At 36.3% G+C, this 11588-nt stretch overlaps 1 protein-coding gene and 1 long non-coding RNA gene across 2 annotated transcripts; both read left to right on the forward strand.

Annotated features, from left to right (window-relative positions):
* The first annotated feature begins 295 nt into the window (after positions 1–295).
* Positions 296–4279, forward strand: LOC149539476 (flavonol synthase/flavanone 3-hydroxylase-like). Its single transcript, XM_089802582.1, has 3 exons — positions 296–948; positions 2295–2606; positions 4163–4279. Exons 1-3 carry the CDS (start codon positions 601–603, stop codon positions 4277–4279), a joined length of 777 nt encoding a protein of 258 aa, XP_089658708.1. The 5' UTR covers positions 296–600.
* A 6685-nt stretch (positions 4280–10964) lies between these two features.
* On the forward strand, positions 10965–11588 carry LOC149539477 (uncharacterized). Its single transcript, XR_016355914.1, has 3 exons — positions 10965–11044; positions 11145–11210; positions 11297–11588. It is a non-coding gene; the product is annotated as an uncharacterized LOC149539477 (long non-coding RNA).

Here is an 11588-nt window from a genome sequence, read left to right on the forward strand (position 1 = left end):
TTTAAAATACTTTTGATGTTACACATCACATGATGCATCTACTATATGACAATATACAGATGAATTGTTTTGAATGTCCTGAACGGAAATGTTTTGTGCCTTGACTCCAAAAGATTTAAAGAATTGCAGGAAAGCGACTGCCATGATAAACCCATTGAAGTAATTTTGGTTTCAATCAATTCACTCACTCTTTTGGAAAACAAGAGTGATTAGATAATGCATATGATGTGGCCAATGTTATACCTCCCAAAAATGTAGAGTTTTCCAATAACAGTTGTCTTCCATCCACCTTCCAATAACAGTTGTCTTCCATCCACCTTCATTGATTCCATCGAAGAGGTATTGTTTAATGTGAATGATAACCTTGTTTAGACGAGTTGTGTTTTGTAAACATTCAAAGCCTGTAAAAGTGTGGAAGGTTTTATTTGTTGCATCCATGGAGAAGAAGTACAGAGCTTAGCAGAGAGTGGAATCCAAACAGTTCCACCACAATATGTGAGGCCAACAAAGGAGACCTTCAATAATTCTTCTCATGCAAAGGACGTCCATATTCCAATCATTGACTTGCATGGCTTGGACGTGCAGCCTCTCACCAAAGCTATGGTGGATGAAATTTCAAGCGCTGCAGAGGAGTGGGGATTTTTTCAGGTTGTTAATCATGGGATTTCTGAGTCACTTATTGCCCGAGTACAAGCTGTGGGGAAGGCTTTCTTTGATCTTCCCATGGAAGAAAAGGAAGTCTATAAAAATGGAGGGGGGAGCCATGTTGGGTATGGCACCAAATTGGGAACTTCGGCTGATGCACGACCAGACTGGAGAGATTTCTATTATAATATTGTGTGGCCTGTTTCGCTCAAAGTCCTTGACAAATGGCCCAAACAGCCTTCCGATTTCACGTTGAGTACTCTTCTCTTCATATCTCTATGTACAGGATTAATGAGATCAAGTTTCTCTAATTGATATTATAGTTTTCTATTACTTTCAGATTTCATTGTGTTTGGGGTTTCTATATCAGGGCAATAAACGGTTACAAGATTTCTTTATGCCAAGTTTGTTTTACCAATGTTTTAGATTTTATTTTAAGATCTCTCTTGGCAATAAAGGGGAGTGAGAAGATTTGATCATTAAATTAGAGCTTTTTATCAAAGTTTCAGTTCACATCTTTATGGTTTATAATAGGATAACAGAGATTAAGATTTGATTGTTTTAAAAATTTCAAACTATTTTAGATTAAATTCTATGGTTTATTGTTGTAATAAAAAAGTGTTGGAGGAGAAGAAATGATAATTCTAAATGTGAAGTCTGAACTATTGATACAAAACCTTTGTCACAATCCAACCCATAAATAGCAACAAACTGCTTGGATGATTGTTTTGATCCACTTTGGGGGTTGTTGACGTCACACTCTTGATCCATGATTAGAATGACAAAGAACTGTTCTATTATAGTTGTGTGGAGTAATGTATCAAGATTTCGGATCATACTTTATGATCCATTGTTAGAATAACAAGGAGTTGGAGGATTTAGTGTGGTCAAAGTTTTGCATCAACATATTAGATCACATATTTGGATCCATTGTTAAGCTAATATTACTTTAGAAGATTTGATTATGTTTGAATCTTTACATCAAGACTTTTTATTATGTTATAACCCATGAATAAAATAATAGAGATTTAGAAAAATATAGATAATTAAAGACTCCAACATACTCGAATCCAAAAATAGCACAAATTTGAGCAGTTACAATTAACCACATCTACAAAGATGGGAATAGTTTTTCTGATGGTTTATTCAAAATGGGAATAGTGGAAAACAATAAGCAGAAGTGGAAGAGGTAGATATGAAGAAGGATATAGAGGCCTGAGTCAAGGGATGTAGAAGAAGAAGAGGAAGAGCAAGATGACACCTAGGGATTGAAACCCCTCAGTAGTTCGATTCAGAAAAAGGATTTTCCACTTCCTCAGACTAAGGAATAACAATTAAAAATCTTCATTTGCTGTTAGGTTGTTAGGTCTAGCTTTTTGTAAAAGTGATTGTGTAGCTTCTAGTGTTTGATCTCTGAGTGGAACAAGTTCTAGGTTAGTGAAATCATCTTCAAAGTTTGTTTTCCATTTGTTTTTTCTTGATCCTCTTCCAGCAACTTCATGAGTTTAAACTATATTATTTTTATCATATTTTAATCCGAAACTTTCCACTTAAGCCCCTTATTCATAGAAAAAATTAAAAAAATCCAGAAATAACAATGGAAAACAAGAACTTTCTAATATGATTATGAATTATTTAGATTGATCTAGTCCGATTATGAATTATTTTGCAAGGAAGTGATGGATGAATACTCCAAAAAGGTTTGCAAATTGTGGGAAGTTGTGATGCAGTCACTAAGTGGTGGCCTTGGATTGGCAAATGAAAATGCTCTTAATGCGGCATTGGGTGGAGAGAGGAAGGAAATTCACTTCGTCATAAACTACTATCCTCCCTGCCCTCAGCCCGAACTGGTGTTGGGCAGCTCAGCTCACTCTGATGTGGACGCCCTCACAATTCTCCTTCAAGAGGAAACCCCAGGTTTGCAAGTTCTCAAGAACAATGAATTGTTCCATGCATTCCAGGTGCTCTTGTTGTCAATATTGGTGATCAAATTGAGGTCAATCTCTCATCTCATCTCTAAAAGAAAATATAGATAGTTTTAAAGATCATCTTAATGATTAATAATTTTAGGATTAAATTTTGTTCTCTTTGGTTAACATGTGATGACTTAAGCATCACACACTAAAACTGGATTCCTAAGTTAAAAGTGTTAAATAGTCAAAATTGAATTATTTTTTCAAACTTAATTTTTTCCTCTGTTTAAGTTTAGAGGTGGTTGCCTCCTTAAGAACATGTTGTATTCATACTTTATTTCGTATGCTTAAAGAATAAGCATGCTGCATATAGCTTTCCTATATTATTGAATAGAACTGTAGCATTATGGATCTCTTAGAATTTACCTGCTATTTTAAAAATATTTTGTGTTTCTTAAATACACAAAATGCATTGCATGTTAATAATTTATGGTGTTAGTTTAAAAAAATTTCTTCAATTTTTTGGAAGATAGATTCTGAGCAATGGCAAATACAAAAGCATTGAACATAGGAGTTTTGTTCAAAAAGATCGCGTGAGGATGTCATGGGCCATGTTCTGTGCTCCATATCAAAATGTAATTATCTCCCCTTCCAAAGAATTGATAAATGAAAAGAATCCTCCATTGTATGGAGCATCATCCTACAAAGAGTATCTGGAGCAGTTTTTCAGGAAAGGATTAATTGGCAAGGATTATGTCAATGAGCTTAAACATTGATCTGCGTAGGAATCAATTTAAGGTCATTCAAGAGCGAGTTAAATTATTTCTTAGAATGTGCATAGTTTTCTTGACTGTATCGAGGTAGGTGGCAGTAGTATGATGAATCATGTAAAGAATGTAACTGAACCTTTCTTGTAAAGATTGTCACTTCTTTTCATATTGATTGAATGCTGTGTTACTTTTACTATTATTTATCAGTGATTCAAATATTGTGTTCAGAGTTTGTCAAACATTTTAAAATCGTATTTCATAAGAATGGTAAGATATTCAATTCTTTGATTTGAGTCTGTTATCTTGGTTGCATATGAGATGATGAAGTATTATTTTCATTTTAAAATTTTTTTGTTCTATTACATCTTGATGATGAATCATGTAGTATGATCCGAAATAGTACAAAAATGGTCCTGTTTCTATTCCTATTTCTTAGTTTAATTTTCTCAGCTCACCAGAAGCCCAAGTGTTGAAATCTATAAGAATCTTCCACATACAAACTTGAATGTCGGTTTTGCTGTAAAGTTTTTCCAACATGTGAGGTAGCGTCCATCAAAATGTCTTCACTATTTTTAAACATCACAGAGTAAGAAAAAATTAAATTTGGAAAAATAAAGTAAGAAAAAATTAAATTTGAAAAAATAAAGTCACTATTTAAGACTTTTAACTTAGAAGTCAAATTTAATAATGATATTTGAGCCGTCCTAACGACATGAGATAAAAAAATTTCCAAACAGCTGAAAATGATGATATTAGTACCAGTTTTGAGCATTCTGGTCTGAGATGCCCTTAACCTTAGATTAGTGTAGTTCTGTTATTTATTCGTGTAAGCAGGAAAGAGAAGGAAACGTAAAATGTGAAGGAAAGGAGAAATGTGGAGAAAATGGTGGATCTGTTCATCGGTTTTTGAGGGGGAGGAGTGAAGGAAAAAACTTCTTCTCAAAGTTTTGAGGGCTTGAGAAAAAAAGCATTTGTCGATTTCAGATCTAGAACAAGAGATTTCTGATCCAGAACAAGGGCATGTCAACAAAAAGCACCTATCACAAGGGCACGACAAAGTTCAGAGCTCTCCACCCTCGTTTGGAGCTCTCCACCTCTTTCATGCATAGCTCGACAATTGATCAAAACAAATAGAGAATGATACCATTTTTCTTTTTCTTTTTATGTTTATAATCATGTCAACAACAATGTCGGTATTGTGATGGTGTTGGGGAAAATTGCAAAAAAAACATAAAAATCACCACAAATTACACCGCCATCACAAATTGCCGATGCAATTTGACACCAAATGCATTGTATTTTCATCTCTCTGTTAAAGATGTTGTCTTCCCTAGACACAATTTGAGTTTCCTCTAAGAAAATATGGTGTTTGGTGGAACTAGAGAAGTAGTGAATTTGAACTTTTAGGACATATTTTATAGAAAGGAAAATTAATTTCCACCAACATTCACCTTAGCCTTCTAAGTGCAAGGAGAGGAATGTTGGTGCGATGATTTTCATTTTGGTAGCATTGAGGACATTTGCATTGGGAGTAGTGATGGAATTGTAGACCACAATGAACCTGTTGACCAACAATGATCATCTTGCAACATTTCGATTGGGTCACTAGGTATGTGCTCCTCTATTTTCTCTCTTCCAACATTCTCTGTGGGTAGCATTTATTTCTTTGATACTAGGTTGTGTTATGTTGTCATCTCTAATATGCCTTGTGGGCCTTGAGCTCCACCCACTAATCTCCATTCTTGTGCAGGTGTTGTGATTAATGAGTCTCTACAAGGCCAGACTTGTGTCACTGTGGATGGACAATGATTATGTAGTTAGTTACTTAGATAACATACCAAGGGGAGGCTTTAAGAAAAAACTAGGTATACTAATTCCCCCTTGGTAGGTTATATAAATAACAACTGCATAGCCATTGTCCTATGGATGGGTCTCTATGTATCTTTATTTGTTGTGCATCAACCTTTGATGCAACACTTGTCTCTCTTGGACCTCCTAGTTTCCTCTCCCTACTCAGTATCCTTGTTCCCCCATGGGGTTAGCCATTTCTCCCTTCCTTCTCTCTCCTTTGACCTTGGTTCAACCTTTGTGCCCATTTTCTCATTCCCCACTTTCATCTTTGGTTAACCACCTTGTTCCCCGTAGTGGGCCCTCATCCCGTCCCATTGAATTTGGAGTCCAAGTCAAAGGTCAATTTATCTAATGCCATCTTGAACCCATTGCTTTCAACTTTCTCAGGAGGGGTCTAAATTTCTCTTTATCTCTGTGCACCATTGCACTCATTGACTTCCTTATCGAGTTAGAGAATACAATTCATTCTTTTTCTACCTCTATTGCTGAGGAAGTTAGGTGTGATAGTATTTTTTCTCTTAGACAAGCCAAACCTCCTAGGTGCAACATCCGCAAAGATGAGGTCTTATCCTTTAAGAATATTTTTTAGAATCATGATCTCATTATATCCAAAGCAGATAAGATAAATGCCACTCTAATCTTGAACAAGTCAGACTACATTGCCAAGATGCATGTGATGTTCTATCAGGTACCTATAGCTATGGAGTTGTCTCCCACAATCCTTGTACCAAGATTATGAAGAAGGTCAAAGTAGCTATTGCTAACTCTTCTTCTGATGGTGAGACAAAAAGGCATCTTTGTCCCATTAAAGATTTAACCCCTTTCATCTATGGTGTACCTAAAATCCACAAGGAAAACATTCCATTGAGGTCCATTATAGATACCATAGGCTCCCCCAGCTACAAGTTGGTCTCCTTTCTTGCTAAACAGTTGGCCCCTTTTGTGGATAATTTTGATTTCTATGTCAAGAACTCTAGAATGCTAGGTGTGATAGTAATGACATTTTAGCGAGCTTTGATGTGGTCTCTCTTTTCACTAGAATTCCCCTTCTTGATGCTATTAAGATCATCAAGCATAAGGTAAATGAGGAGATCACTTCCCTTGTTGAGTTGTGCTTGTATTGGACACCTTCTTTTCTATCCAAGGCATCATTTATAAGAAATTTGATGGTGTGGCCATGGGCTCACCCCTCTCTCCTTTGAGTGAAAACTTATACACGAAGCAATTTAAGGACATTGCCTTGAGATATTTCCCCCTCTAGCTCATGTGGTGGCAACATTACATGGATGACACCAATGTTTGTTGGCCCGAGAGTCTTGACAGGTTAGAGGAAATTAATGCTCACCTCAACAATGTCACTCCTTGAATTTCCTTCACCATGGAGGTTGAGTTTGATTAGCACTTGACATTCCTTGATATCATGATCCACATGAAATCTAATGGCTCTCTTAGTCATGGGTTTTTTTGCAAAGCCACCCATAGTGACATGTATCTTCATGCGACCTCTTACCACCACCCTAGACAAAAAATGGAGTTCCTCAAAACCCTTGCACTAAAATCCTATCATATTAGACAATGAAGACCACTTGTATCTATAACTCACTCATCTTTGTCATGTTTTTATGCTTAATGATTATTCTACAAAGAAAATCTCTAGAGCTTTTTGCCAAGCAAGATCATTCATTTATTATTTTCCCAGGCCCACTCCCTCTCTTCCTAAGGCTAACCCTTTTATCAATCTCCATTATGTATTTGGCATCTTCCATAAGATCTCCAAGATTTTGATAAAAAAAAGGCATTAGGTTTGCCTTCAAACCTTTGATCACCTTGAAGGGTTTCATTTCACCTCTTAAAGACTACAAGGATGCTATATTGGGGTTTGGGGTCTACAAAGTTATGTGTTCTTGTGGCATTCCCTACACATGTGAGACTAGTCATGCCTTTAGCACTTGAATTAAAGAGCATGTTGTAGACACTAAAAATGAGTGTGTTTGTAAGTCAGCCCTAACAAAGCACTCTAGTTCCACCAAACACGATATTTTCTTGAAGAAAACACAAATTGTGTCTAGGGAGAACAAAATATTTTAGAGAGAGATGAGGGAGGCTATTGAAATCAGCTACAACCCCTCTATCCTTAATCATAATGAGTGTTGGAGCATAAGTGATTCCTAGCAACTATTTTTTTCCTCACTTAAGTTGCAATGTGCCCCCTCATCCTAGTTGTAGATCCCTCCCCCCCCACCCCAAATTTTCCCTTCCCCTTTCTTGGAACTCTTTTTTTTCTCCCCTTCTTTTCCCTCAACATTTCCTATCTTATTTCTTGGTGTAAACCAAATGCAAAATGAATCTCAAGATGAGGATTGGATCATTATAAAATCTAAATGACCCAAATGACAAGATATAATGTTTTATCCCCCAAAAACTCAATTTTTTCCCACTCTTATCCTTAGAACTCACATAGGTCAAAACCTCCCTCTACAAGAAGATCAAGATCAACTATGCCCAGACATCATTTGGATTCTAATCCTTTCATTCCTTTAAGAGATCAGACTATGAGATCACAATTTCCTAAATTCAAATTAGATCCCAAAGCTGAACTAGCTAGGAAGAAAGCCCCCAAAAACCAATAAGAACAATTCATCCCTAGTCCAATGACGAGTGACAAGGAGGAAATCCTCACTGTAAATCTTTAAGGTTATGAAATAGAATATACCCAGTGACAATGCTAGAAGTATGAACTCTATGCCAGATAGACAAGAATAGGTACAAAGGTAGAATCTATTGTGATATGGTTGAAAGAATCTTATGGTAAGAAATTAGAAGTAAGTATCTTGGACAATGATTTTCTTTATATTGATTTTTGCAGCTATAGCTTGGAAAAGGAATTTTTATTTAAAAATGCCCTAGTTTTCAAAGGTAAATATTTTAGAGTCCTTGATTTACAACCTTTCTTTAACCTAAAAAACCCAAGCTCCTGTATAATACAAATTTCTATTAGGTTTTCTAGTATTCCCATCAAACTACTAAAAAAACTCTTCAATTAATAGGTAACAAGTTAGGGAAATATGTATGTTTTGTGGAAATTGAATTGAGGTTCTCTAGTCATATTATCATTATCAATATGGATGCCAACATCTGTAAACCTAAGTTTTTAAATATATCCATAAAGGGAAGGTCACTCATAATAGAAATGATATTCATGAAAGGATCTATCATAGAGGACCCTACATTAGCTTCTTTGATCCCGAATGAGAGCCCTTTTGTTCCTTATCCTCCTCCAAGTACACAGAGTATCTTTAATAAGGAAAAGGGAGGCTTTAACATTGCGAAATTCCCTATAGGGGATGTTTTGGAAGAGGGGGAAATAAGAGAAGCTACACCCTCACTCAACTTAGTTATTGTGGGAACTATTATCTCAACAAATTAGGGAGGGGAGGCTTTAAGATTCATCACGAATGCTCCCCTTTTAGCTTAAATGGGGTTAGAGATAGTTGCAAAAAAAAAAAGGGGTGATGAAAGTTCCATGTAGGGGTAGAAACTAAAGAGGAATGGGAGGGACTCCAAAAGGGATAAGCCTCAAAATGACATATCAATAATACTTAATGAGGAAGGAGGCTTCAAAAGTGAAAAATAGTCAAAGGAGAGAGGAAAAAATATTATAGAGGAGGGGATCACCAAAATAATGACATAGATATCCAAGAGGAAACATTATGTCCAGGGTAAGTGCACAAATTTGTGGTGCCAAAAGGGGGGTATAAGTGGCCACTTTTTATTTTCTTTTTTAAATAAATTTTTTTTGAACTTTGACAAGAATTTGAAGATAGTTATGCTCAAAATTGTAAGATATGACAAAAAAAAAGTGGTCATTTGAATCTAGTTTCTAAACTACAAACTTTTTCCCAAAATGATTTGGTTTTAGGCCCTCAAAAAAGGGGACCATAGAAAGTGGTACTATTTTTTCAGAAAAAAAAACATAACATAGTGCAAAGTCTGCCCCCCCCCCTAAAATTTTAATTTTTTTTTTTGAAATCCTTTAGGGCATATGCACCGAGTTGTGGTGCCAAAAAGGTGAGAAGGAAATTTTTTTTTCCTATTTTAAAAAGTATATATGATGGGCTGCAAACCCGCAGCCCATAATTTTCATCAACATTTTCTTCTACTCCTACAGCGAGCAGCGCATATGCGAGTTGAAGACTCAACATTTGCACCACCATTTGCCAAAATGCCTCCTCGTCGATGAAATCCAAGACCACAAGTGCACCCACGACGACGCTGTAAGTGATATAAACCTAACTTTGCATTGTTTGATATATTTTTCATATTGTTTTGTAAGTTTTTTATATTCTTTTGTAGGGTTTTTACAAATTTCATTTAGATTTGTTTATTTATTTGAATTTCAATTGATTTTTTATCAGGAAATGTTCATAATCAACCAGAAAATCCACAAGAACATCAAAACCCTCAACAACCCCAAAACCAAAACCCTCCTCAAGAGGAAGAACAAATTTCACAACCCGAACCAATTACAAGACCTCCACCAGGCACACAAGAAAATATAAGAAATGAAATAGAGAGAGGCAAAACTGAATCAGAAGGAATCATTGCTCGGTTGAAAGAATTCGGACAAACCAATCCAATGAGGGCTCAATTGGCATCATCTCTTGAATCCATTAACACTCAGATAGCCTCAGTTTGCGGTCAGTTAGATATTTGGTGGGCTAAGAGGGATGAACAAAAAAGATTTTATGCAAATAAATTGTCATATGAAGATGTTAGAAAAAAGGAAATACCAAAAGGTAGTATATGTGCATTATTTAGAAAACTCGGTGAGCAAAATACTGTTAGAGAGGGTACTAAATGATTCCCCATCCATTGGTGCATACATGATGCTATTAGAAATAATTTTTGGGATAGATGGTGGATGGTTTTTGATGCCCCTCCTTGCAACAATCACGAGGTCCCCATGTATTTTTTGAAGAAATTATATTGTGAGTTTGTCCTTGGGGAGATCCCCAATTATTTTGATATGTTAGACTCCCAGGGTAGAGGTGGGGGGTCATCATTTGAGAGGCCAGGAGCACATCATGACCCTAATGTAGTTAGGGCAGCCGTGGTCCATCCACAGCGCGAGCATGTGATTATTCCTTCAGTTGTGAAGGAACATGTAGAGGCCAGCACTCTAGGGACCATTAATGCTTTGACCCAGACCCTCATCCATTCAACAAGCCCATTAGTTGAGGGGGAGCCTTCTACACGTCGTGGTCACATGTGCACTTCATGCGGATCCCTATGCACATTTGGCACTCATGTCGGAGATGGTGCAGATGATGGGCTTGTCACCGATTAGTTCCTGAACGAGACATTTGGGATTGACACACAGGTAAATTACTAATTTGATCACATTTCATATGTATAGTGAATGATTAATTAATTAGGATTTATTGACATTGTTCAAAATTTAGGGTCAAAGTGTTCTTGGGCCTAGCAGTGATCCTCCAGGCCCATTTTTTGTCCCTTCGATGAGTCCTAAGGTATGTATCAATTTAATCATTTTAGTTAATACATATATTTATTACTTAATCATATTAAGGATTGACCAAAAAAATATGCATGTGCATCATTTCTCCATAGGACCCTCAACCTTTACCACAGACGCAGAGCAGAGACATCATACAAGCTTCACACAGGTACAGTTGTTTCATGTTTATTTAATTCATTTGATTATATTTATTCCATGTTTCATGTTAGATATAATGTGTATTGTATGAAATGCAGCTCATGATGTCAAACACACCTCCTCATCTGCGACAGTCTGTTGATAGTGGAGTGGCCGCAGCTGTGGCTAGCTCACGGCCACTGACGGAGGTATGAAAGAATTTTCTTCATTTTAGTTGTTATTTATAATAGTAAATCTCAAAATTTCCAATGTTATTTATAAGTTATTATATTTATTGAATTGTTGTAGGGTCTTGTCACGCCTGATCGTCCACGAGCATTTGAGGTGGACTTACAGAGTGACTATTTGTTGGCGGTAACAAAATAATTGATTTTGTGAGTACATATATTTGATTTCAACGTATAATAAATATTGATTCATATCTACTTTCTTTGTATCAGTTGGACCTGGAGAAGAGCCTCAACAAGAGGTCAAGTGAGCATGTCAGGAGGGCCCCGTCATCTCCACTATCTCCCTCCACACGATGGCAGAGGACGTCAAGAGACTCATTTCCTTCCCCTCATGGGAAGGAAAATATGTAGTTGAGATATTTGATACATATATATAGAGACTTGTTTCCTTCCCCATGTATATATATAGGCATCTAAGAGACATATTCAATACACATTTGATGTACATATGACATTCTATATTTGATCTATGACATGTTTGATGTATGACATTATTGGTTAA

The sequence above is a fragment of the Cupressus sempervirens genome, chromosome 9 (assembly GCF_028749045.1).
Source record: "Cupressus sempervirens isolate cs-2001-9-10 chromosome 9, ASM2874904v1, whole genome shotgun sequence".
Lineage (NCBI taxonomy): Eukaryota > Viridiplantae > Streptophyta > Pinopsida > Cupressales > Cupressaceae > Cupressus > Cupressus sempervirens.

Bases quoted from the DNA above. Each gene is read 5' to 3' on its own strand.
- LOC149539476 (XM_089802582.1), top strand. From the start codon at position 601: ATGGTGGATGAAATTTCAAGCGCTGCAGAGGAGTGGGGATTTTTTCAG. The intron at 949-2,294 runs TTCTCTAATTGA...AGATTGATCTAG, and splicing joins CAGGATTAATGAGATCAAGT to TCCGATTATGAATTATTTTG. The intron at 2,607-4,162 runs GTGCTCTTGTTG...TCGTGTAAGCAG, and splicing joins AATTGTTCCATGCATTCCAG to GAAAGAGAAGGAAACGTAAA.